This window comes from Halichoerus grypus, chromosome 1 (assembly GCF_964656455.1).
Source record: "Halichoerus grypus chromosome 1, mHalGry1.hap1.1, whole genome shotgun sequence".
NCBI lineage: Eukaryota > Metazoa > Chordata > Mammalia > Carnivora > Phocidae > Halichoerus > Halichoerus grypus.
In genome coordinates, this window is record NC_135712.1 from 93,476,270 (window position 1) to 93,499,777 (window position 23,508).

The 23,508-nt window shown below is 35.8% G+C and overlaps 2 protein-coding genes across 13 annotated transcripts in view; one reads left to right on the plus strand and one right to left on the minus strand.

The window, feature by feature from the left end:
* PHC3 (polyhomeotic homolog 3) overlaps positions 1 to 20,058 on the plus strand; it is a 75,446-nt gene extending 55,388 nt beyond the window's left edge. For 8 of the 11 annotated variants that reach the window (XM_036118341.2, XM_036118343.2, XM_036118345.2 and 5 more), the window contains 4 exons: positions 2,259 to 2,373; positions 5,388 to 5,520; positions 5,612 to 5,843; positions 11,100 to 20,058. In XM_036118341.2, coding sequence (XP_035974234.1) covers positions 2,259 to 2,373; positions 5,388 to 5,520; positions 5,612 to 5,843; positions 11,100 to 11,254 — 635 coding nt within the window. In that variant the 3' untranslated portion in view covers positions 11,255 to 20,058. Of the gene's footprint in view, positions 1 to 2,258; positions 2,374 to 5,387; positions 5,521 to 5,611; positions 5,844 to 6,018; positions 6,147 to 11,099 lie in introns of those variants that run through there. The other 3 variants (XR_013446535.1, XR_013446541.1, XM_078069409.1) reach the window with 3 other exon arrangements.
* The window catches only part of GPR160 (G protein-coupled receptor 160), a 49,502-nt gene continuing 44,367 nt past the window's right edge, over positions 18,374 to 23,508 (minus strand). For both annotated transcript variants that reach the window (XM_036118352.2, XM_078069417.1), the window contains one exon: positions 18,374 to 22,279. In XM_036118352.2, coding sequence (XP_035974245.1) covers positions 21,191 to 22,207 — 1,017 coding nt within the window. In that variant the 5' untranslated portion in view covers positions 22,208 to 22,279 and the 3' untranslated portion in view covers positions 18,374 to 21,190. The remainder of the gene's footprint in view (positions 22,280 to 23,508) is intronic.

Consider the following 23,508-nt stretch of genomic DNA (forward strand, 5'->3'; position numbering starts at 1 on the left):
AGGTATTTACCCCCCAAAAAACAAAAACACTAATTCAGAGGGATACATGCACCCCTGTATTTATTGCATCGTTATTTACAATAGCCAAACTGTGAAAGCAGCCCAAGTGTCCATCGATGGATGAATGGATAAAGAAGATGTGGTATATACATATAGTGGAATATTACTCAGCCATAAAAAAGAATGAAATCTTGCCATTACAACATGGATAGAGCTAGGGAATATAATGCTAAGTAAAATAAGTCAGAGAAAGATACCACATGATCTCATTCATGTGGAATTTAAGAAACAAACGAGCAAAGGAGAAAAAGAGAGAGACCAAGAAGCAGACTCTTTTTTTTTTTTTTTTTAATTTTTAAAGATTTTATTTATTTGAGAGAGAGAGCACATGAGAGGGGGGAGAGTCAGAGGGAGGAGCAGACCCCCCGCAGAGCAGGGAGCCCGATGCGGGACTCGATCCCGGGACTCCAGGATCATGACCTGAGCCGAAGGTAGTCGCTTAACCAACTGAGCCACCCAGGCGCCCAAGAAGCGGACTCTTAACTATAGAGAACAAACTGGCTACCAGAGGGGAGGTGGGTGAAATAGGTGATGGGGATTAAAGAATATGCTTATCATGATGGAAAACAACAACAAACCTGGCTGAGATTATTGCCAGTTTGGTAAGTTTTCTGTAGAGATGGGATTTGACCTGGGTCTTGGATGATGAAACATAGATAACAAACAGGAAGAACCTTTCAGGTTGGAACCATGAATAAATGTACAAAGGATGTTCACATAACTTCAGGAGGGGACAGTGAGGAGTAGACTGTGGGCTTAGAGAAATAGTGAGAAGTAAGACTGACACAATCAGTGAACTCTTGCTAGTTCATGATTTGATCAGTCATGTTGATAATATTTGGCTGTCCCTTGAGACTGCAGATATTTCACAGTATGTTTTTTAGTAGTTCTTGCTGTCTTGTCTTGATTTAGCACTTTGCCATTTGCTTCTTCAGTAACACTAGGATAATGTGACTGCCTAAATTTTCTGAGTACATGTCATCCATGTTTACATTTCAGAGTCCCCTCTTTATCTTAATAAGCCTTTGGTTAAATGAGTAACATAGAAAAGCACACAGGGGACTCATAGCTAAAAGCTTTAGTTAGTAAAGTATGCTTTTTTACGTATTCTACATGACTTGGCATAGGAATTATCGTGATGCAAGAACATGGCAGAATATGATGGATTTAAGAATTTAACAGTTAGGGCGCCTGGGTGGCTCAGTTGGTTAAGCAACTGCCTTCGGCTCAGGTCATGATCCTGGAGTCCCAGGATCGAGTCCCGCATCAGGCTCCCTGCTCAGCAGGGAGTCTGCTTCTTCCTCTGGCCCTCCCCCTCTCATGTGCTCTCTCTCTCTCTCTCTCTCTCTCTCTCAAATAAATAAATAAAATCTTAAAAAAAAAAAAAAAATTTGCTTATAGGTGATTGCTGCTGGATACTTGAGGATTTAGGTAGAAAGTTTCCTTGGGTCTAATAATATGGCTTGAAGAAAATTATGGCTATGGAGGTGGAGGGAAGGACATTCTAACTTAATAGAGAACACTCTGACAAAAAGGAGCAGAGGTTAGAAATTACAAAATTACTTGTGATTTTTAAGATTAAACTGTTTTTGTTTTAATATGATATACCTCAAAGGGACTGCTTTACAATTAGATATGTGTATCTATATTTTCTACTGTACACTGCAGACCTTTGAAAATGTTCTCTTACATGCTCCTCTAAAATCAAGCATATCAAAAGTTTAGCTTCTTTTTGAAGTCATCCTCATTCTCTCCAGTTACATTAAGTGTTCTCTGCTATGTATCTTCGTAGCACCATGCACCAAAATTCATATCCTACGCAGTGCTTTTGAGAGTGTTCCTCCTGAAGGTTGTTACTTTGTCTTATTCATCTTCATTTCTTTTACACTGCTCAATAAAGTTATTTGCCCATTTTAGGTGTGTTGGATTCTTAGCAAAATGAACCTTTAAAAATGCATTGCTTATTTATACAGAGAAAACTCCATAAAATGTTTATGGAGGAGTAAGAGGGAATTGGTGGTTGCAGTTGTTTTTGGAGTATTTTCCCTGCCACAGTGGCTATGGATTGAAAAGTTAAAAGACCATTCCTTTAAGTTTCCTGGAGGGACTGAACTAGCTGTATCCAGCTGAAGTAGATGCTAAAAGAAAATCTACCACAATTAAATTTTTGGAAGTTTTTTCCTTTGTTTCTTTTTTAGAGACATTAGAAGAAATGGACAGTGAATTGCTCAAGTGTGAATTCTGTGGGAAGATGGGATATGCTAATGAATTTCTTCGGTCAAAACGATTCTGCACTATGTCCTGTGCCAAAAGGTATTTCTATTCCCTTGACTTTCCTGAAGCAGAAACCAACAACCATTGTAAGAAACCCAAAAACTTGTAGAGGTTACTAGTAGCCCAAACTAGATACTATAATATACAGGAAGAATATCAAATAGGCATTTTCTGGAGCTACTTTGATATTTAGTTATTAAATTTTGCTCTGTGAGAGTTACATATTCATAACGTTTACAGTGAGTTTTACCACATATTCTAACATTGAAGTAGCAATCTCCTGGCAAGAATATGCTTAGGAGAATGTCTCCTGTGAATAGACCTACTAGTCCTTAAGGTATCAAAACAGTATTTGTTTTATCACCTTATTGTTTGATCAGTATGAAAATACCAGGATTTACTTTGTTTTGTTGTAACTTGTTTTCATTATATCCTGTTTATCCTAGGTTTTTAAGTGGGACAGCTGCAGCACAAGTTCCCCACATTGTTAAATCATCAGAGAGGAAAATAGGTCTTTTCTAAATCTATTATCAATAGTAATATTATAGGTAAACCGTGTTCATAACTAAAGGAATGTTCAGTATCTTCATTGTTCTCATCACAGGTTTAGTATACATAAAAAAAACCCACAAAACTCCTCTGATTCTGATAATAAATCCTAATATAGGTATTTACCACTAGAGGTGAAGTGTATGCACAGGTTATTTTGAAGTTTGTTCTCTGTTCCAAAAGGTGATATTCTCTCAAAGAATATAAGGTCTTAATTGTTTGTATCTAGGGATTTTTCTTGCATGAATATATTATTTTGTATGGTGCAACTGCAATATACTTAGTAAATCTTTTTTTTTTAAGATTTTATTTATTAGAGAAAGAGAAAGAGAGTGCACGAGAAGGAGTAGGGTCAGAGGAAGAAGCAGACTCCCCATTGAGCAGGGAGCCTGATGTGGGACTCCATCCTGGGACTCCAGGATCATGACCTGAGCTGAAGGCAGTTGCTTAACCAACTGAGCCACCCAGGTGCCCTATACTCAGTAAATCTTAAGTTAAATAAATAATAGGAGTATTTTCCTCCAAAAATGGCTTCATTTGGTTTCTCAGTTGTTAGTCTTCTATTCACATATTATCTCGTGTTATTGATAGCCCTAACCAAATTATGTAACTCCTGTTTTAACTTGGGAGTTTTCCAGTTTGCATACACCACAAAAAAGATGAGTAGCTCTCTGATTCTAAGGATTAACAACTCTGAGGGAAAAGGATGGCCTTTCAGAGTATTTTAAATGTCTTGACTATTAAATATTTCAGAACATTTAACACTACCACCACTCCTCCCAGGGATGATTGCTGAGTTGTCAAGTTATTATACCTTTAGGTGAACCTCTTTCAGGGGGTGAGGGATCCTAATATAAGGGAAATGCAGATGAGAGAGCAAGGAGGAAAGGATAAGTTAGGTTGGGGAAGAACTGCTATCTACATGTCTGCCTTGGAGATCTAAATATTTAGGGACTAAATAGCAAGTGTAAGGTTAGTCTCTCTGTTCTCTAGTCAGTGGGGAAGGAAGTTTTGTAGGTTGCTGTGAATGGAAATCAGAAACGTATAGAGGTGAGTGCACAGATCAGCATATTGAACACAGCAGGAGCTTGTTGAGTCGTTTAGGGTAAAATGAAATGGCCATCTGGGCACTTTTTAAAAAATCTATTTTTAGGGAAAAAGCCTATTCATTTTCATAGTACTCCTTACTTCCATTTCCTGATATTTTCATAAAACATAGATGAGGAAAATTTGTTTTGGTATCTGTATATTGGTCCTAGAATAGTTAATCAATAGCAAAGTTCATTGGGATTTATTCTTGTCTTTTTCCTGAGAAATCTTCTTAGAGCAAAAGAGTTTTGAAAATAAGAAATTACAGTGGCAGCTTTATGTGTTTAAGAAAGGAACTATATGTATTTTTCTATGCCTTTGTTTAGCTTTTCAGAAATTTGTTTCTTAAATTATTTCTTTTCACTCTTCTTTCTGAGGAAGGGGTTGGCAAACTGTACCCAGGCCAAGTCCTTCATGTAGCCTCTTTGTGGATGATGCCTGAGCTAAGGATGGTTCTTGAATTTTTAGATGGTTAGAAAAAAAATGAAAAGAATAATATTTCATAACATGAAAATTATGTGAAATTCAAATTTTGGTCTAAGTAAAATTTTATTGGAACATGGCCATGCTCATTCATTATTGTTTATGGCTGCTTTCATGTTACAGTTGCAGAGTTGAGTAGTTGTGACAGACACTTGTATTGTCCACAAAGCTTAAAATATTTACTGTGTGGCCCTTCGTAGAAAAAGTCTGCCAGCCCTGTTCTACGCCTTGAAACCCAGTAAACAGCATAGGACTCTTTTAAACTGTCATCATGCCTTATACAGGTCTATATTAAAAAAATACTAGTCTATTTTGATAAAATGAAAATAATCTTTCAGCTAATTTTAAAGAATTACGTGTATTTGAATTTCCTCAATAGTGAGAACTATGAATTCCTTGTGTAACTCTGAAATCTCAACTTTACATGTTCACTCTTTGATTTCAGTAATATTTGAAAAATCTTTTACTAGCCATTTGAGATTTCCCCTTCTCTACTCCCTTAACTTCTTTATATTAATCTCTCTTTAGAAATTATTACTTGGGAAAACATCAGTGTGAACATCTACATAATTCATAACTTGGTTTTCTCCTGAACCTTGAATTATTTTGCAAAAAATCAGTTATCCTCTGTATTTTGCATGAAGTTTCCCACTGTCATACTGTTATTAGGAGAAAATATCAGTACCTTGTTATAGGTGTCCAGTAATGTATATTACTATATTGTGCAATATTATGAAATATACAGAGGCCATTTTTTGACTGTCAGCATAAGTAAATCCACTGAACACTATGGTTTACTTTCTGAGGTATTACAGTCCTTAATGAAGTATTTGGCACTTACTGATTCACAAGTGCACTTTAAAGTCATAATTAAATACTAAATGGAGTGTTCCACATATCTCTTAATATTTTTTCTTACTTGAATTTCTTAGGTACAATGTTAGCTGTTCTAAAAAATTTGCACTTAGTCGTTGGAATCGTAAGCCTGATAATCAAAGTCTTGGGCATCGTGGCCGTCGTCCAAGTGGCCCTGATGGGGCAGCAAGAGAACATATCCTTAGGCAGGTCTGTAGAAACCTTGCTTCAATGTACTATACCCTTTTCCGAAATGCAAGGAAAGTGCAATGCTGTATTTTACTTGTACTACATTTTCCAGCTTCCAATTACTTATCCATCTGCAGAAGAAGACTTGGCTTCTCATGAAGATTCTGTTCCATCTGCTATGACAACACGCCTGCGCAGGCAGAGTGAGCGGGAAAGAGAACGTGAGCTTCGGGATGTGAGAATTAGGAAGATGCCTGAGAACAGTGACTTGCTACCAGTTGCACAAACAGAGCCATCTATCTGGACAGTTGATGATGTCTGGGCCTTCATCCACTCTTTGCCTGGTATGTAATTCACCACTTTGGCCTTATATTTTTCTTGTGCATTCACACACAGGAATGATATTAGATCCATCCACACCTATTGCACAAAAGGGCTAGAGAAGTACTATGTATATGTATTAATTAAATGGCATTTGCTATTGAAATGTGATCTGTTTCCTCTTGCTTATTCCCTCAGCACAACTGGGTATTTTCTCATACCCCCCAAGTCGATAAAAACTGACTAGTCCTGCTTCTGCTGTGACACCTCAGCCGGTGAAGATATTAAAGGTGCTCTCTTCTCTTCAGTCTGATTTCTCTCGAGAGGTCAGTAGAGAGATTGAGTCAGACACTTCTTCCCTTCTGCTCTTCTATTTTTCTATTCTATTTCCTCTTTATTTCCTAATTTAACCTTTTTTGAATAAAATAAGAGAGACTATATATATATAAATTTTTGCATTTTTGAAAGCTAATCAAGACCTTTTAGAATATGATAACATTTTGGTTTCTTTTTAAAAAATCAAGCTGGTTCTTTTAAAGGAAGCTGCATTCCTTGATTCTTTTCAATAAGTAGCCATCAAGAACACTTCTAAAATTTGATTTTTTTAAGTAGACAACTAAAATTCAGTTATGATATTCCATTCCAATATTGAGGGTAACTTTCTTATTTATGTTTTCCTGCTCTCATTTTGGTACTCTTTCCATCAGCTTAATTCTTTATGTTCTTTATCTTTTTTCTTTAATGCAGCAGTCTTTTATTAAATCTACTTTCTCCATGGGGCTGGTTACTAAAGATAACTGCACCATTGCTCATGATGAGACCCACACTGATTATGTATGTTAAGACTTTTTTTTTTTTAATCAAATCTTACTCATTTTAACCTTACGAATGTGGAAAACAAGGAGATTTTTTAAATGTTTGCTGTTTTGATTTTATTGTGAATCACATTATTTCTCTTGATACAAGCCTTCCAGAAAAATATATCCCCTTTGAACTCTACAGACTTATTAAAATTAATCCAGCTATTTTTGCTGATTAATCTTTCTGTGAAGGTAACCACTACCTCAGAAGCAAACTTAGAGTTAATGTGCTGAATGAAGAAAGTATATTCAGAACTATTACTGCTTTAAAAAAAAAAAAACTGCCATTTTACCTTATATAAACAGAATTCTATGACATTTTATTATTTTTTCAGTAGCTTGTTTCAGAAATGCTAAATAAGTTTTTTTTTTTTTTTAAACAAGATATGGTCACTTTTAAAGAAAGATTGCAGTTGTTTAAATAAAGAGAGGATACATTTTTCATGGAAGATTTTTTAAACACGCACCTAAGGAAACTTAGGTATGAGTTAAGTGCTAACCATATAGGTTTTGAATCTGCTTTAAAACTGATATGTTAGAAGATTGTGAGTCTTCACTGGTTGTGGTTTTAATATTTAATGACATAAATTTTAGTTTTTAGACCAGTCTAGATATCTTAAGAATTAACACCGGACTCTCTACTGATTCCTTGGGGTTGGACTTTGATTCTGTCATCTTCAGAAGTAGTCTTCATCTTCCACATGGGGTGTGTAAGCTGTTAGCCTGATTTCTCATTTGGGGAAACTATTTCCTTTCCTTTGGGGAGGAGCATTGGTTCATATCCTGAGGAAAGTAATTGGTCAAATAATTAACAAATAATAGGTATCCGATTCTTCTATCATTTCATATACTTTTGTTAGGGCTAATTTTCAAACTTTCCCCAATACCCATTTGCTGTGAGGTTATTCTTGGCTGCTATATTAGAACAAAGGCTAAACTCCTTTGTCTCATTCTTGCTTCATTTCAGTTAAAAAAAAAAGAAAAAGTGATTGCTTATATTTGAGATGCTTGTCTTAGTTCATCAAGACAATTTTGTTGCCAGTTGTTTAGAGAACATTACTTATCATTAAAGGGAAACTGCTTTATAATTTAGAATTGTTTGGTGCTGTGTAAGAGTCTGCTTTCCTTTAACTGATTAAATGGGAGTCCTTCCGAACTGCTTTGACAGGCTAACAGGCTTATTTGTGTGATCAGTTATAGCTTCTTTCTCAGTGTTTCTGAATAATCCCTGTGGCCTAAAGTAAATCTCATATCAGAAAATGCTTTTGTCTTCATTTCTCTATGCTCCTCTGGCCTTTGTAAACATCTTTTGAGCCTCTTTCAGGCTCATTCGGGACTGCATTGTTTTTCTTCCAGGCAGTCTACTTCCAACCTTTTCTTATAGAATGAACAAGCTTATAAATTTTGTAATCTCTGTATTTTCTTTCTTTCCAGTTGAGATAGGCTTCCCTCTTTCATCAGGGCACCGGTATTTACTCCTGGAGTTTTCTCTTTGTATAATGTCATCTTATAAACCATCCTGGTGGGACCATATTAGAGCTGTATGCTGTATATCCAATCTCAGAGCTGCTACACAGTGAAAAATTTTCTTCTGGGGTGCCTGGGTGGCTCAGTCAGTTGAGTGTCTGACTCTTGGTTTTGGCTCAAGTTATGATCTCAGGGTCTTGAGATTGGCGCCTGCTTAAGATTCTCTCACACACTCTCTGTCCACGCCACCCCCCCCACTCGTGTGCGCACTCTCTCTAAATTAAAAAATATCTATTTTCTTCTAATTTTTGTGCATTAAAAAGTTCTCTATGGGAATGATTCTTCTTTTCAATTAACTGTAGTATCTTAACTCGATCAGTGCAAAGGTCAGTTTATTCTGTATTTACTAATTTGTGAATCTGTAGTAGATTTGGTTTCTCTGTAGGCATATAAAGTAGGAATTAGCCTAAAAACATATGACTATTGGTTTTCATAATACTAATATTGGGACTTGTTTATTATGTAATATTAAGTGGCAGGTGATATATTTTCACTAGCCTTACTGAGATCATTTTTGTGCAGTGTTTTGTTTTGGGTTTAGCTGGAAAAGTGACTGGACTGAAAAGTTCAGTTGGGACTCGTCCAGTTGCAGAGGTCCATGCCCATCCTGATAGCTGCTTCTGGTGACATAAAGCCAGCAAGGCTGACTGGGTGCTGCAGTTGGGATATATTTTGTACGAGTCCCTGGGGCACCAGTCATTTTACAGAAGTAGATTCTAATGTCAGAAACTCATTGAACTTTTAGCTCAGTATACCTTGAGCATCTAAACATTTTTTGAAAATTCATTTTTCTTTAGTGAGTTTCGGAAAAATATTTGCTTCTGCCTTTTTTTTTTTTTAAGTAATTTTATTTTTTCATTTCTATACTCATGTATAGTATAACTGCTCTTTGTTGTGGTTGGCTTATGGAAGTTGTGATCTAAAATTCTGAAGATAATGCATTCCTACACGATCATGGTGTTTCCCGAAACATTTTTTGTTCTTTATTATTTTGCTGATACATTTAACTTACTACAAGAAGACATCTGAAGAGAGATCTCCCAGTACAGAGGAACAACACGTGCTATGTATTTCTTCATGGAGAACTCCTTGTTTCTATTCCCAAATGTAGCTCTTACAATCCTCATTACTTCTCATTGCTCCTGTTTTCTGAATCTAAGTAAGTCCCGCCCTGTCTTTCTCTCTCTTCTTTTCTTTCCTGTGTTCTTGTAAGTAAGACTGAAGAGAGAAGAACATTAGTTCTTTCATAAAAAGAAGGATGAAGTCACAACTAGATGCAAGATTAGTCAGTTTTGTCTGCCCAGTTTTGAGAGCTACCTCTGGGAAAAGAAAGGGAGCTTTTCTATGGTGAGTAATCCCGTTTTAACTGTATAATTTCTTTTATATGGTAAATGGGCAAAACCATCACATTCTGCTTAGGGTACTTTTGAAATGTCAGTTTTTTAGTCTGAGAAATTAAAATAGAGAAATTGAAAAGCTGGCTGCTATATATGAAACAGGAAAGAAACAACAGAGAAGATGGGAAAAGAAATAACCAAGAGAAAAGATGCCCATACAGCTGAATACAGAAGAAAGTGTATTACTCTTACAAATAGCTCTTCCGTAGCAGATCCTGTTTTTGTTTATTGTTTGTTTATTCACTCATCCATTCATTCCTTCACTTACACAGAAATGTATGTATTTAGCACCTAACAATGCTTTGTGCTTGGTACCGGGGTTATAGGGATGACATCATTATCTTATGTAAACAAGTGGATGACACATTTGAAGTAGAAAGGATAATCATTCCAGCAAAGTTGTGCTCTCCAGCGGTGTAATGTAACCATTTCCATTATTCGTTATCTTTGTGTTTTCTCTTAGAATGCTGATTTGAATAAAATAGACTTGAAGCTGTTAGTTTTTACTCTTAAATTCATTTTTATAATTTCACTGTCTCTTATAAGGAAGCTTCCACATTATTGCATTCTCTCCTTTCTTGGTACCTTCCCTGGTTGTTTCTTTACCCTTAGTGGGGAAGTTTATTGAGTAACCTGGCTGTGCAAAATTTGGTAGATAATAAAAACGTTTGAGGTTCAAGTAGATGTTAGCATTGTTACCTGCTAAAGCACCTGGTTTACACTGAGAGATAAAATACTTGGCAAGAGATTAGGGGGCAAGTTCATAATTTCAATGGGAATTTATGTTTTCTTATCAAAAGTAGAGACAAATCCAGTGATACTAAGATTTGAAGTTGAAATTACAAGTCAAGCAGTGTAATACATTTCAGCAGCATTGCAATAGATTGATACTACAATCTTGTTGGTTTGGTTCTTTCCTGAGTAAAAAATAAAAATGTTTTACATGTGCTTGGTAATTGAAGGTTGTAAATTAGAATAAGGTACAAATGATAATGAAAGTGGTACTCTGGTACTTGAGAAAATATTTCTAAATTGTTACTCAAATGACAGAACATTGTATTTTATTTCCCTACACCTGTATGTGAAGGGTATATTATACAAAGAAAAGTTCATGAGGTATAATAACTAGTTAATCCAAACTTGTTCTATGTGTGGCATGCTTTGAGGTAATACCATTGTCTTTTTTGTCAAGGTATGTTCTATCTGAACTGATGAACCTACATTTTTCCTGACTCTAATTATTTCTATAATATTTTTAGAACAAGAATTCCAAGTAAATTGCTTTACCTGATTTTGAATTAATTCTTATTTTCAGAATTCCAAGAAATACTCTCTTCTTCAGGAGTGAACCCAGGACTACCATAAATAAATTTCATTTGTTTCTCAGCCTGTATTTCAGATACTCAGACCCACTGAGAACATAACTGTGACTGTTAGAAGTAACATCTAATTATTTTGTATTAATGCTAACTTCCGTCCTCTGCTCAAATTCCAGGCTGCCAAGATATCGCAGATGAGTTCAGAGCACAGGAGATTGATGGACAGGCCCTTCTTTTGCTAAAAGAAGACCATCTTATGAGTGCAATGAATATCAAATTAGGCCCGGCCCTAAAGATCTGTGCACGCATCAACTCTCTGAAGGAATCTTAACAGGATCATGAGGCTGTGAGAAAACAGCAGTTTTTACTTTTCTTAAACAGACTTGTAAGGTAAAGGCTCAAGTTGGCCTAGAATATTATCATATATTGTGGTGGATAGCCAAGCACATTGGGATCTCCACATCAAAAGCTGACATTTCTTCTACAGATATAATTCATCATACATTTTCATAAGTAGCCAACATTGGTAAAATTAATTTTACAGGTTACATGCAACAACGAAAGACTGATATAGAGGGCCATGATATTTTTCAAAGAAACGTGTTATACTAGATAATTTTTTAAAGGTGATGTTTATCATTAATATAAAGAATCCTTTTAAAAGTAATTTAATGATTTACATTTCTCCTCTTTTGATTCGGTTTTCTTACACATTTTTCTACCCTGTAAGTTTTCTATAGGTTGTCATGAGAGATATAATTTAGGAGTAATTTAGGAATAGTTTAGGAGTCCAGTGACTGGAATTGTATGCAATGAGATATCAGTGTGCATTTAAAAAAATGTCTGTCAGACGATTGCTTTGTCTATAAAAAAAGGATTGCATTCTAGCATGAATAATACTGATCTGGAAGTCAGAAGAGTTGGTTTCTGTTCCAAACTTGACTAAGAATTTGGTGCGGCTGAGAAAGTTTTCCTCTTAGTTTTTGTACATTTAGATTAGTGGTTCTCAACAGAAGGTCAGTGTTGCTGCCCAGGGGACATTTGACAATGTCTAGAGACATTTTGGTTGTCATAGCTTGAAGGGGCTGGGTGGGGTTGTTATTGGCATCTAGACCATGGAGGACAGGGATGTTGCTAAATATCCCACAGTGCACAGGACGGTCCTCCAAAACAAAGATTTATCGGGTCCAAAATATCAAGTAGTGTCAAAGTTCAGAAACCCTGGTGTAGGAGTGATAAATGTTGCTCTTTTTTACCCAAAGGGATAATTTGAAAAGATGGAGCACAATAAGGAATACATGATACAGTGGATGTATTTCAGATAGTATTAATGTTCTGCTGAAGTATTTTTCCCAGTTTTATGCATCCTAGAAAAAAGGGAAAAGTCCACTAAATTGACCTGTAAAATAAGGACTAGCATACAAATAATTTGACTCTCCGAAAGTACAGATTCCTATTAATTATCTTTCATATCTGCTTTTCTGCACTGATGAAGGCATAATGTGATTATACCTTATGAACCAGTGCATAGCCTTACAAGGAGTCCAAGCTTACCTGGCATGACAGTAGTTTGTAGTGGATATGTGGTTGGTCTTTGGATTTTTTTCTAACCTTGAACATGCTGGGTCTAGCTAGAATGCACATTCCTTTTTCTTGACTAAACCCTTGCATGCTTCCTACAAAGTACCCACCTTGGATTATCAGACCTAATTTTGTAAGTACATGTTTTAGGAAAAAAAATTTTAAAGCAAAATTTTTCACCGAATAGTGTCCTATCAGAATTAGGACAATAAAACAAAATTGTTGTGGGAGCCGTGAGAGCCTGATAGTCCTGGACATAAAAAATTTATTTTAATCTTTTTTTTTTTTATCTTTGCCACACGATGGAAATGTTTTAAAATAGAAGGAACATACGTAGATATTTGGCAGGAGTTCAGTAAGTGGGGAAGGAAGAGTCCATGGGTTTCAGTCATTGTCACTGCTCTTTTCAAAAAGATTGTGTTGAGCTAGTAGAGGACTAAAGATGTCATTAAAGACATCACAGATATTTATCTTTTGGCTTTGTGTACATTAGAGAATGTTGATTATTTTTATACAAAAATACAGCGGGTAATTTTTTTAATCTTTAGATGCCTCTTGTTTGAATGTATGCTTTGTGGGATTCTTTTGTGTAGTAATGTTTTAAAAGAAGATGTTTACTGACAGTTATGTGTAGGATTAGAATGTGTAATATAGTGTAAGGCTCATTTTCCAGACCTACAATAGCTTGTAGTCTATGTTACATATTTCTTTATATCACATTTTTAATTATTGGATTAAAGTTTCAAGGTAAGGTAGGTACTCTGTAGTCAATTTTCATTTGTTAGCAAGTTAATCGTTATGACAGAGTTGTCATATGCTTGACTTTCCCCCCCTCATCTTGCAGTTTCAGAACACAAGTATAGGCTGAGCATTAGTAGGAGATGGTCCACTGTAGGGGTAGGGAGGGCGTGGAGGGCACAAAGGAAAATCTCCCCTGGAATTAAAACGTTTTCGTAGATAATCCACAGGCAGTTGATTATTTGGGGATAGACTCCCCTAGCAATAATGATTACCTCCCATAACTATATTATCTATAGCCTTTAAGGTATTAACTTTGAACTATGTACAGGTTCTCCTTTTATTTACTCCCTTTTCTAATTATCAGTCATTATATACTAACTGAAAGCCCCTGTGCCTAGCACTGTGTTAAATATCCAAGAAAGCTTATAAGAACAGCGGGGTGGGGGGGGCTCCATTTGATGAGAGCACCTTATAATCTTAAATCTTGTAATAATCTCAAAAGTAGTCCAGATCTTCTCTTGTGCTCACTCAAAACATACCTAGAAAATATACTTGGTTTTTCAAATGAGCTATTTTATTCAGAAATGGCTCATTTGCTCAACTGGTAGTTTTCCCTGTTGATGCATCTGTTTCTTTCTAGAGAATTAACCATCTTAAAATCAGAGCTTCAGTTATATATGATGGATATGGACGATAACACTGGGCATCCACCTCTCTCCTAAGTTCTGAGCACAGTTTTGGTATGATGTAGGTGGGGAGAGTGTTGTTTTCTTTTTTCTTCATGCTAATAATTGTTTTAGGAGGAGAAAGAATGACAAAAAGGGGGCATGGGAAGTTCTTTCTACTTTTGCTACCTGAGTTTGCATCTTCTGACTTCTTTAAACTGTTGCACTCTTTTCCCATTGAGGGAAATAAAACCTATACGTTTCAGATTTTATTTGCTTTAAGCCATGTGTTCCTAAGAAAATAAACACACTCAGCTGGTTTGTAAACATTTTTACATGATATGGATTTTCATCAAGCCTTGTGTCTGACAAGCTATGCAGCTTTGATATAATCACTATTGTATAAGGCAGAGTGCTGTCCCCAAACCTGTCACTTTTTAATGGCATATAACTATTTCCAGGATGCTGTGGCATCGCTAAACAGATGCTTTTCTTAGTATCAGCTTAAGGGCTGTCACATAGGAGTAGAGAATGTGGAATGGGGAGAAGACATATTAGCGAAGAAGCTTGAGAATGGGAGAGAGGCAGAAAGAGACCTGCCACTTTGCTTATCCCACTTCAACACTGAACAAATTTCTGCACTTTTGAAGAAGTTAATATTCATGATTTACCTAGTTTTAAATAGAAATGATTTTTTTAGGTAGCCCATTGTTTGTTTTTGTTTCCTAGTGTGTTTAAACACTTAATTAGAACTGTATGAAGTATTGTTGTGCCCATACCTTTGAATAATTTTTGACCTAGCTAATCTTCATATATCAAGTGTGAAATTATAGTTAGACATTTATTCAAATACCGGTCTGATACTGAAACCTGTCACAGTGTCCCATATTAGAGACTTGTTCAGTTAAATGTTATAAAGTCCTGTTGTTTGCATTCGGAGGGTTCTGGTACCATCACGGCGTAAGTATGGTAGGAAGGCAATATATAGATTGCATACTCTTAGGTTGTGTTTACATATGTGTAAGCCGTTTTGGAAAGAATAAACTATTATAGATGGATGTGAATGATGCTGTCCGCACAGCCGTACTGAGTAGCTGAAATCCTGATTAGACACACTGTTAAAAAGTTGTAAAGACATTTTGAACTAGAACCTTGTGATTATATTCTGTGGTTTGAAGATCCTCACCCCTAATGACTGGCAGGAATGCATGCTGCCTGTGTGCGGCTGGCCCTGAGCCTGAGCCGACAGCCTCAGAGGGCCTCCCCTACTGCTTCCCTCCCCTACTGCTTCGCTTCCCTCAAGCCTGTTCTAGCCCCGCGAGAACCATGGGAAAACTTCTTAGAGACCTTTGCCTGAAAATCCTTAGAGAGGATTTTGTAGTAGAGTTAATTTTAGGAAGGCAGTTGGGGCAGGACTTTCTAAGACCTAACAGTCACGTTTCAATGAAACCTTTGGGCAGTGGGAACTGGCCCATCGACACACAATGTTCAGTCTGTTTCCTGTGCACCGTCTATGTAGCTGGGCCTCAAGGAAGGTTTTCCAGGGGGAAGGACAGGGAAGTGGAGGAAGAGACAAACAGGAGGAAAAGCATTCCAGACCCAAGGGGATAGTACAGTTAACGGAGTGAGGGTGTGTAGTATAGATATGACCTTCAGTAGTTCAAAATAATACAGTGTAATGGTTGGGTCCGTTACAGCAGTAAGATTCACCTGTAATCATACTCATTCTTTCACTCTCTATCAAATGATCCTGCCCTAGGAGGACTTCCTGCCCCTAAAAGGACTATTAATAAATAGTTCCAGTGATATATAAGTTAGTGATTTTTTACTTCAAAAAGTGACAACCATTGTACTTGGAGAGTATCTGTCAAAAACTCAAAAGGTTAATTGTTATAATTGAGTTATTGGAATTATAGAGGACAGTATCCATTTTCAGATACCACAGTTGAATCAACCTTACAAGGCTGATTGTTATAAAGGCATTTTAAGATAGTATTTTATTTGTTAGGTTGTATCTAAGAATTGGATGACTAGAGAGCTATAGCTTTCTTGTTATTAGTATGGATTTCAACAGAAGCCTACCTCTATTTCTTTGATGCACAGTAGTGTGGATCATGAAATGAACTGTTTAATTCACATTCATCAATATTGGTATTTTATGAGTCTATTTAAGAGCATTTGATTTAATCTTAAAGATTATGATTCAATTTAGATAAGCACAAATACAGTATTAGAAAAATAAATATGCAATCTTACTAAAGTTTAATTTCAACCTATTATAAACTGTACATCTTAAAAAAATTCTTTGGGAAGATATTCCTTTTTTGTTAGTTCATAATATGTACCACTATATAGTTTCCTTCATAGCAGCAATACAAGCCATTTCTTCAATAATAATAAAAAAAAAATTATATTATCTTCTTTGGAAAAAGTTTCCTAAATTTTTAAGAATTTAAAGTTTTACATATTATTTTTTAGAGCTTATTTAATCTATTTTAAAATAATACTATGAGAAAGCTTTTTTTGAAAGTTGTAAAGCACTAATACAAATTAGCGTCATTTTCCAGAGCACCATGTTTGGCTTTTTCTGAACTTTCACTTGAGCTCACAGACATTAAAAGGGCGCGGTCTCCCTCCTCTTCAGCTCTGAGGCCCAGCTTCTCTTCTAATGAAAACCCCATTCTGCTCGAACTCATGAACACACACCTCTTCAGTGCCATGTTTATGGGTCCTTTTAGGAAAGGTTTTCCATGAATGTTTCATTTTTTTCTTTTTTTATAGCTTGTGAACATTTAATTTTATTTAAAGATGACAATTTTAATCTCAGATGTTGGAGAAGAGGGTACATTAGAGAAGTATTTGTTCCCACTGCTTTTGTGAAAAGTATAATTGCTCTCTGATATTGATGATGTCAGTATGAATCCATAGAAAGAAAACCTTTACAAGGGTTTTAAAATGTATTGTTGAAAAGAAGTCTAGTGATGAATTTTAAGTCAGAAAAAAGAACTTAATATAAATTTAACATACTGTTCTGCTAACATGGCATAGTTTTAAATATAAGCAGAAGTCAGTAAGTCCTTTGAGACCGCCTACTTCAACTGACTCCAGTCATCATCTTAAGAATTGATAGTAGCCATCAGTTATTGGCTGAAAAGTTATGCTCTAGGGAATATTATCAGTGTTAAACCCATGTTTTGTGGAGCTTTAATTAATGGAGGTGAAGAAGTTGGTGTTTATAGGATAGTGGTGGGGCTGGTAGTGAAATAAACGTGAATCTGTTCTAGAAAGAAGGAACTTTTTTTAGTCTTGCCTCAAGCAAACCAGAAGTGTCCATTGCTTAAAATCTTTATTTAGAATGTGTTGTTAAAGTCTTAATTCTTTTTGTTTTAGGTAGTACTAAATAGTCTACTTCAGTAGTAAATAAGAGATGAACATAATCATTAAATGAAGATAAAACGCTGGTTGGGGGGCTGGGAGTTTTACTTGCAGTTGGTGACTTAGCAGCGTGTGACACCTTCAGCCCTTCCTTTGCTTTTAATCTGTTCCATCTTCTGAATACACAGTATGGAGCCTCTACTACTCAAAAGGCTGATTTTGGTTTAAATCATCTTTAAGGTACCTCCCAGCTCTAAAACTATGATTCTAGGCCACATAATGGGGTATTTCTAAAGTTGCTTCTACTTAATTCTCTTTCCCTTTGGAATGGTTCATTTCATACTAAGAGCTTTTGCTAAAAGATAAATGTTAAGCATCCACTTCCTGGGCCACCTGCAGTTTTTGTTCTCTTACGGATTAAAGTAGAGAAGGAAAATTGTACAGACAAGCAAATGAGGGCATTTTTGTAAATGCTTCCTACTAGTTAACCACTGAACATACAAATACATATGAACATTGTCATTCATGCATTTATCCATTCATTTAGTAAACCATTTGAACACTTACTATGTGCAATGTGTGGTATACATGACTTAAGGAACTGGTAATAAGTACACAGAATCTTCCCAAACAGAATTCTGATTGTGGCTTTAAACAAACATGGACATTATTATTACTATTACGTACTGTACTGAATGTGAAGTTGGAACTGAGAGGGAAATTTTTATGTCCGGGGTAAATAAAAGTATTAAGCTAGATGACATCTAAGGGGTCTGAGTGAATCACAGCACAATATTCCTAAAACACATTTCACATACTAATCATAGTCAATCATATACCTGATTATCGGTTACAAAATCAAGGGTACCTGATAAGGATTGACATTTTGAGACTGTGGTGACAGCTCATAGTCTCAGAATTATTCTGACCCCTGAATCTGTTCCAGAGGTGTTGCTATACAGGGTGTGAGACAGAACAATACAGAGAAAGAAGCTGGTGCTGATTTACTGTACATGTGTAACTACAGAAGCTCTACACCCAGTACTGACAGTGGAGTAACTTTCTAAAACTGAAAAGTCTCAAAGGAGATCGCTAAACAGGTTTGTTTTTTATTCTTTTGTTGATAAAGCAAGAAATTACACAAAATTTATTGTTATTACAAATACTTACTTTTTAGAAAGCACACATGTATTACATAGTTAAAAGGGTTTCCTTTAAAATGCAGAACTGGTCAACATAAAACCATTCCATGCTTGAATTGACAGCTATTTGGAGAATAAATATTGAATGGCATTGATTAACTGGGTAGTTTCCTTACCACTTGGGGGTTCTGTGAAATGCTCTAATTCCTGTTGTTCCAGCAATACAGATTAACATCATGCTAGCATTCTCCATAAAGATACAAAATGAAAATATCTTTTTTTCCCTCACCCCCTCAAAATAAAAATACCTAATATTAAAAAAGATCTTTTATGCATCATCGTTGCAGCTTTTAAAGCAGGAAAATGTCCCAATACATGTTAGATTAGAATCTAAAACTGATTGAAAATAGAACACTGACACCCAAGTAACCAAATAGTCTGGGTTTAAAAGAATTTTCCATGGTCCTGGTTAAAATTTACTTTTAAAATGTTTTAATTCACCTAATTTTTCAAATATTTTATGGTGTTAAAATATCTATAGCATACTTTTTGTATATGTATTCTTGAATTTTAAAAAGCTAATGCAGTGTGCATAATTATACATGTCTGATTGCCAGTACACTTAGATTCCCAATCACCTCATTCAGAAGCTTGGTCTTGTTTTTTTCCATAGGAAAAAAAAAGTCAAAGTGAGTTCTAAAAACTATCCTCAGAGTGAGGAGTGAGCTGTGGTGAAGGCTGGAGTTGTAGACACAGTGTGTGGAGGGGTACTGACAGGAGAGGCGAGGGTGGGCATTTCAAGCCTCTGTTAACTGCTTTTTGTCTTCTTGCTTGTTAAAAAAAATGTTACTTTGTTGATTTAACAAAGGCAAATTGTTGTAATTTTTTTTTTTGATGCTTCAAGCACACATTAACTGATTTTTAAATTCCTTTTGGTTCCTCCCATTGTTCTAAAATAGGACTTTCATATTACTAAAACCTCAAAAGCTCATCTACCCAGGTTGAACAAAGCATCACCAAGGGGAAAGGAAACCTTTTTTACTTTTACAAAAAACAGATGTTAAGATTATATATAGATGTATTCTTTCCATTGGATATTGTATTAGAGTCCTCCTTACAGGAAATGAAATAGTTTTAGCACTCTTAGCATTAGCGTTCCTAGATTGGTGTCTATAGCTACAGTTTTAAAATGTATAACCTGAAAATGAAGTTAATTTTGCATTATAAGAGCACACCATGATCTATGTAAAAAGACTGTCCATTTGGTGTATTTTTTTAAAAGAGAAAGCACTTTCATATTAACAAGTAGCATGTGTATGAATTTTAGATTTTCATATTTGTTGTGTCTGTAATTCAGTGAAGTAAAATTGAGCATTCAAATGTTTGTTGATGGCAACATTAACTGTTAAATTAAAGCACCTTATACTCTGCTGCTTAAACTTGCTTGTAATTGCACCTTTGTTACCTGCACATTTTCATATAGAATATTGTTGTTAACATTGCCTCATGTGGGTCTGGATGGAAGGTTAGTGGGCCTACAGGATCATTTATTTATATTGTTTATATTACAATAATATATTGTAGACCAGTTGTAAGTTCATTTCTTTACAAATAAAAGCCTCTTCCATTTGGCTGGTCGATTGAATAATTTTTTCTTTAAGCTTATGAGGGCTTTGAAATAGTTACAAATTTACCTATTTATAATCTGCAGAGTGTAAATCTTTACTAAGTACAATATATTTTAAAGTACCTCAGTCCTAGGTAATGGCCAGTTAGTTAGAAAGTGGTACAGTCAGAGGGAAAGTAACCCAGAGAAGTAGAGGGGACGAAGTTTAGAAGTGGTGACAGTTATAGACAGTATCTACATAGTTGAACAAAGTGACTTCAGTTGTTGATTTCTGCCACTGAGATGGCTTTACTCTGGCAGTTGTGCCCACCAGGGGAGGTTTGGCAGTGTCTGGAGATGTTTTGGTTGGCGTGCCTTGGGCAGAGGGAAGGCACGCTGGTGAAGACCCTGCAGTGCACAGGGCAGTCTCCCACAACAAAGAAAGAATTATCCAACCCAAAATGTGAACAGTGCTAGGATAAGAGACCCTTCTTTACTTTTACAGTGTGATACATTGCCCATGTGATTATGATTTGACATGCAAGTATGTGACATATAAGTTATAAATGAAAATGAATCTGATATGTCATGGAAAGAAACCTAGTCACTACTCCCAGTTCTGTAAGGTGAGCAACTAAAACTTTTCTTCCAGGAATATCTGTATTAAGAACAGAGAGATATTTTTGAAAATTACCTAAATTTAAATTGAGCTAATTTTTAATTTTCCCTTTATGTTAAAGGAATATTTACACCAAATAATTTTAAGAAAATGATCTTGATTTTCTTGCTCTGAATTTAATAAAAATGTTTATTTACATTTGTAGATCACTGGCAGAGAAGCTCAGATTTACATAACAGTTTGCATCCACTAGTTTTTTGGGTAACATGAAATCAGTATGGCCAAATATTAACTCGCTTCACTTCTGTGTTAAATTAATATTGGTAACACGCAGTGTTCCTGAACAGGTATAAAAAATTTTCTTGGAATTATTTTGTTTTTAATACCATAGTCCCAAAAGACACATTCTGAAAAGGTATGAAAGTTGGGGCCGGGGAGGGGAGCCTCAGTTCAGTTCAATCTTTGTATGTCCTTTCCCTTTGTAAAATTATGATTCCTACTGTAGTTGTCAGTTTTAATTAGTTTTAACATGGCAACATTAACAAATTATTATTGATATAGGCTTTTCAATTTGCTCAAGATTATGAATTGTAAGTGGAATGAAGCAGCATTTCCAGTTGACGAATGGATCCACAGGTAATGCGATGTCTCTTAAATTAAGCTTGTGACAATTAAACCAATAAACTGTAGCAATGAGAAAACTATTGACAAAGTACAACCACGGAATGTTCATCTCAATAAATGCTGGAATCTGTACTTTAAGTAAAAGGATAATTACTTGAAGTAGTACAAATGGTAACCAGGTACCGAGAAAACAGATAATGAACTTGGGCAAGAGTGTTTTTTTAGAGCTCAGAGTATAACTACAATGGGATGAAAAGGGGAAATATAGGATAGTCTCATTCATATAGGAAGTCATCCTAACAGCCTGTACCAAGGCAGTAACTTCTGACCAAGAGGTTAGAAAAGCCATAAATAAAATCACCACCATGGAAAATGACAGCCAGTAACTCTGAATGCTAATGTAGAAAGGACACTGGTAAGAATAAACATTCTGTGCCTTCAGGCTTTGGTAGATAGCTGGATCTCCCAAAACGTAAGCAAGGACTGAAATCCAAATTAAAATTACTATAAAGAAATAAAATAATTTTTGACACTTAAATGCTAGCTTTGTGGTTTTGGAGAAATTCAGGTAATAATCTATACAAGCTATCAGGAAAACTGGATAATGCAGAAAACCATAAGTGAAAGAAATAATTTGAGTAAATAGGCAGATGTGGTATTTAGTAAACCTAATGCCTAAAAGTACAAAATCCCTGAAATAGGATATAATGGAAATGTTTACTAAAAGTAAAAGATCGATGAATGCTAGTGAAACGCAGAAATATTCCATAAAATTTTGATAGGTGATTTTTCTTCTCATTCCTAATGTGAGGATATTCAGTAATATTTTCCCAAGTATAATCAAGAATAGCAGACAGTTACCATCTAGAGGCTGATTTGCTTGATGTAACTGGTACTGAAAAGAGCAGTTCTCTGAAGAAAGAGCAGTCATGGTTTTAACTGAATTGCAGAAGGTCTGCCGAAGTACATAGGATAAAACACTGCTTCACTTTCGCTTCCATCCCTGTAAGGAAAAACGAAAAGAAAACTTCATGGTATGTCTAATTTAAAGCTTTATTCTCGGGTGCAGGTCTGCCTTCGGCTCAGGTCATGATCTCCGGGTCCTGGGATCGAGCCCCGCATCGGGCTCTCTGCTCAGTGGGGAGCCTGCTTCTCCCTCTTCCCCTCCCCTTGCTTGGGCCCCCCCCATGTCAAATAAATAAAATCTTTAAAAAAACAAAACAAAAAAAACTTTATTCTCAAAGAACTAATTTAATCCACTCATTTCCCAAATAATTACAGTTGATTCTTGAACAAGGAAGGGGTGCTGATCCCCTGTACAGTCAAAAATCTGTATATAACTTTTGACTCCCCCAGAACTCCACTACTGATAGCCTACTCTTGACCAGAAGCCTTACTGGTCAGTCAGTTAACACACATTTTGTATATGTGTTACATTACTGTACTCTTACAGTAAAGTAAGCTAGAGAAAAGAAAATATTAGGAAAACCATAAGGAAAATACATATATAGCACTGTCCCATATTGGAAAAGTCTGCATATAAGTGGACCTTTGCACTTCAAACCTGTGTTGTTCAAGGGTCCACTATAAATATATAAATAGGAATTTATATTTCTCATAATACAGAATATGATCAGAAAGAATGTGTACACTTTGGTCATTTTTTGAGACCCAGATGGTCCAGAACTCTCAGATCTATAAGCAAAATTTTACATATAAGTTACTACAACTTCTGTAAAAGTACAGGTTTTAGTAAGTTGTAGAGATAGAAAAGTACTTTTATCTACCAGAACCAAAACACAGGATTAAAATAGCAGCCTGAGAGGAATAACAGTAACAATCACTGATGGCTGTTAACCCAGTTTTACTCTGACTCCAGACCATGAACATTATTATCCACCCAGCTTTCTTTTTGTCAGTGAAATGTAGGATAGCATTTTGCCGCAGGATCATCATTCTGAAACTCGAAGATATAAAGCAGATGGTAAAGCTGAAAATACTGGGGACATAGGTAAAGGAAAGAAAATCAGATATGGCACCTGGACAGATGACGGAATCCAAGGAAGGAATAGGGGTTGAGTATGGATACCAGAGAACATTAAGAACTGCTAGGTAAAGGCCAAGGAACAGGAGTTGAGGCTTGAGGGACTAAGGCATTTGGAGGCAGGAAAAGAAGATGAAAAAGGTCAAAGGGGAAGAAATCAGAAAAAGGATGGAAGGAAGGTGCCTGGC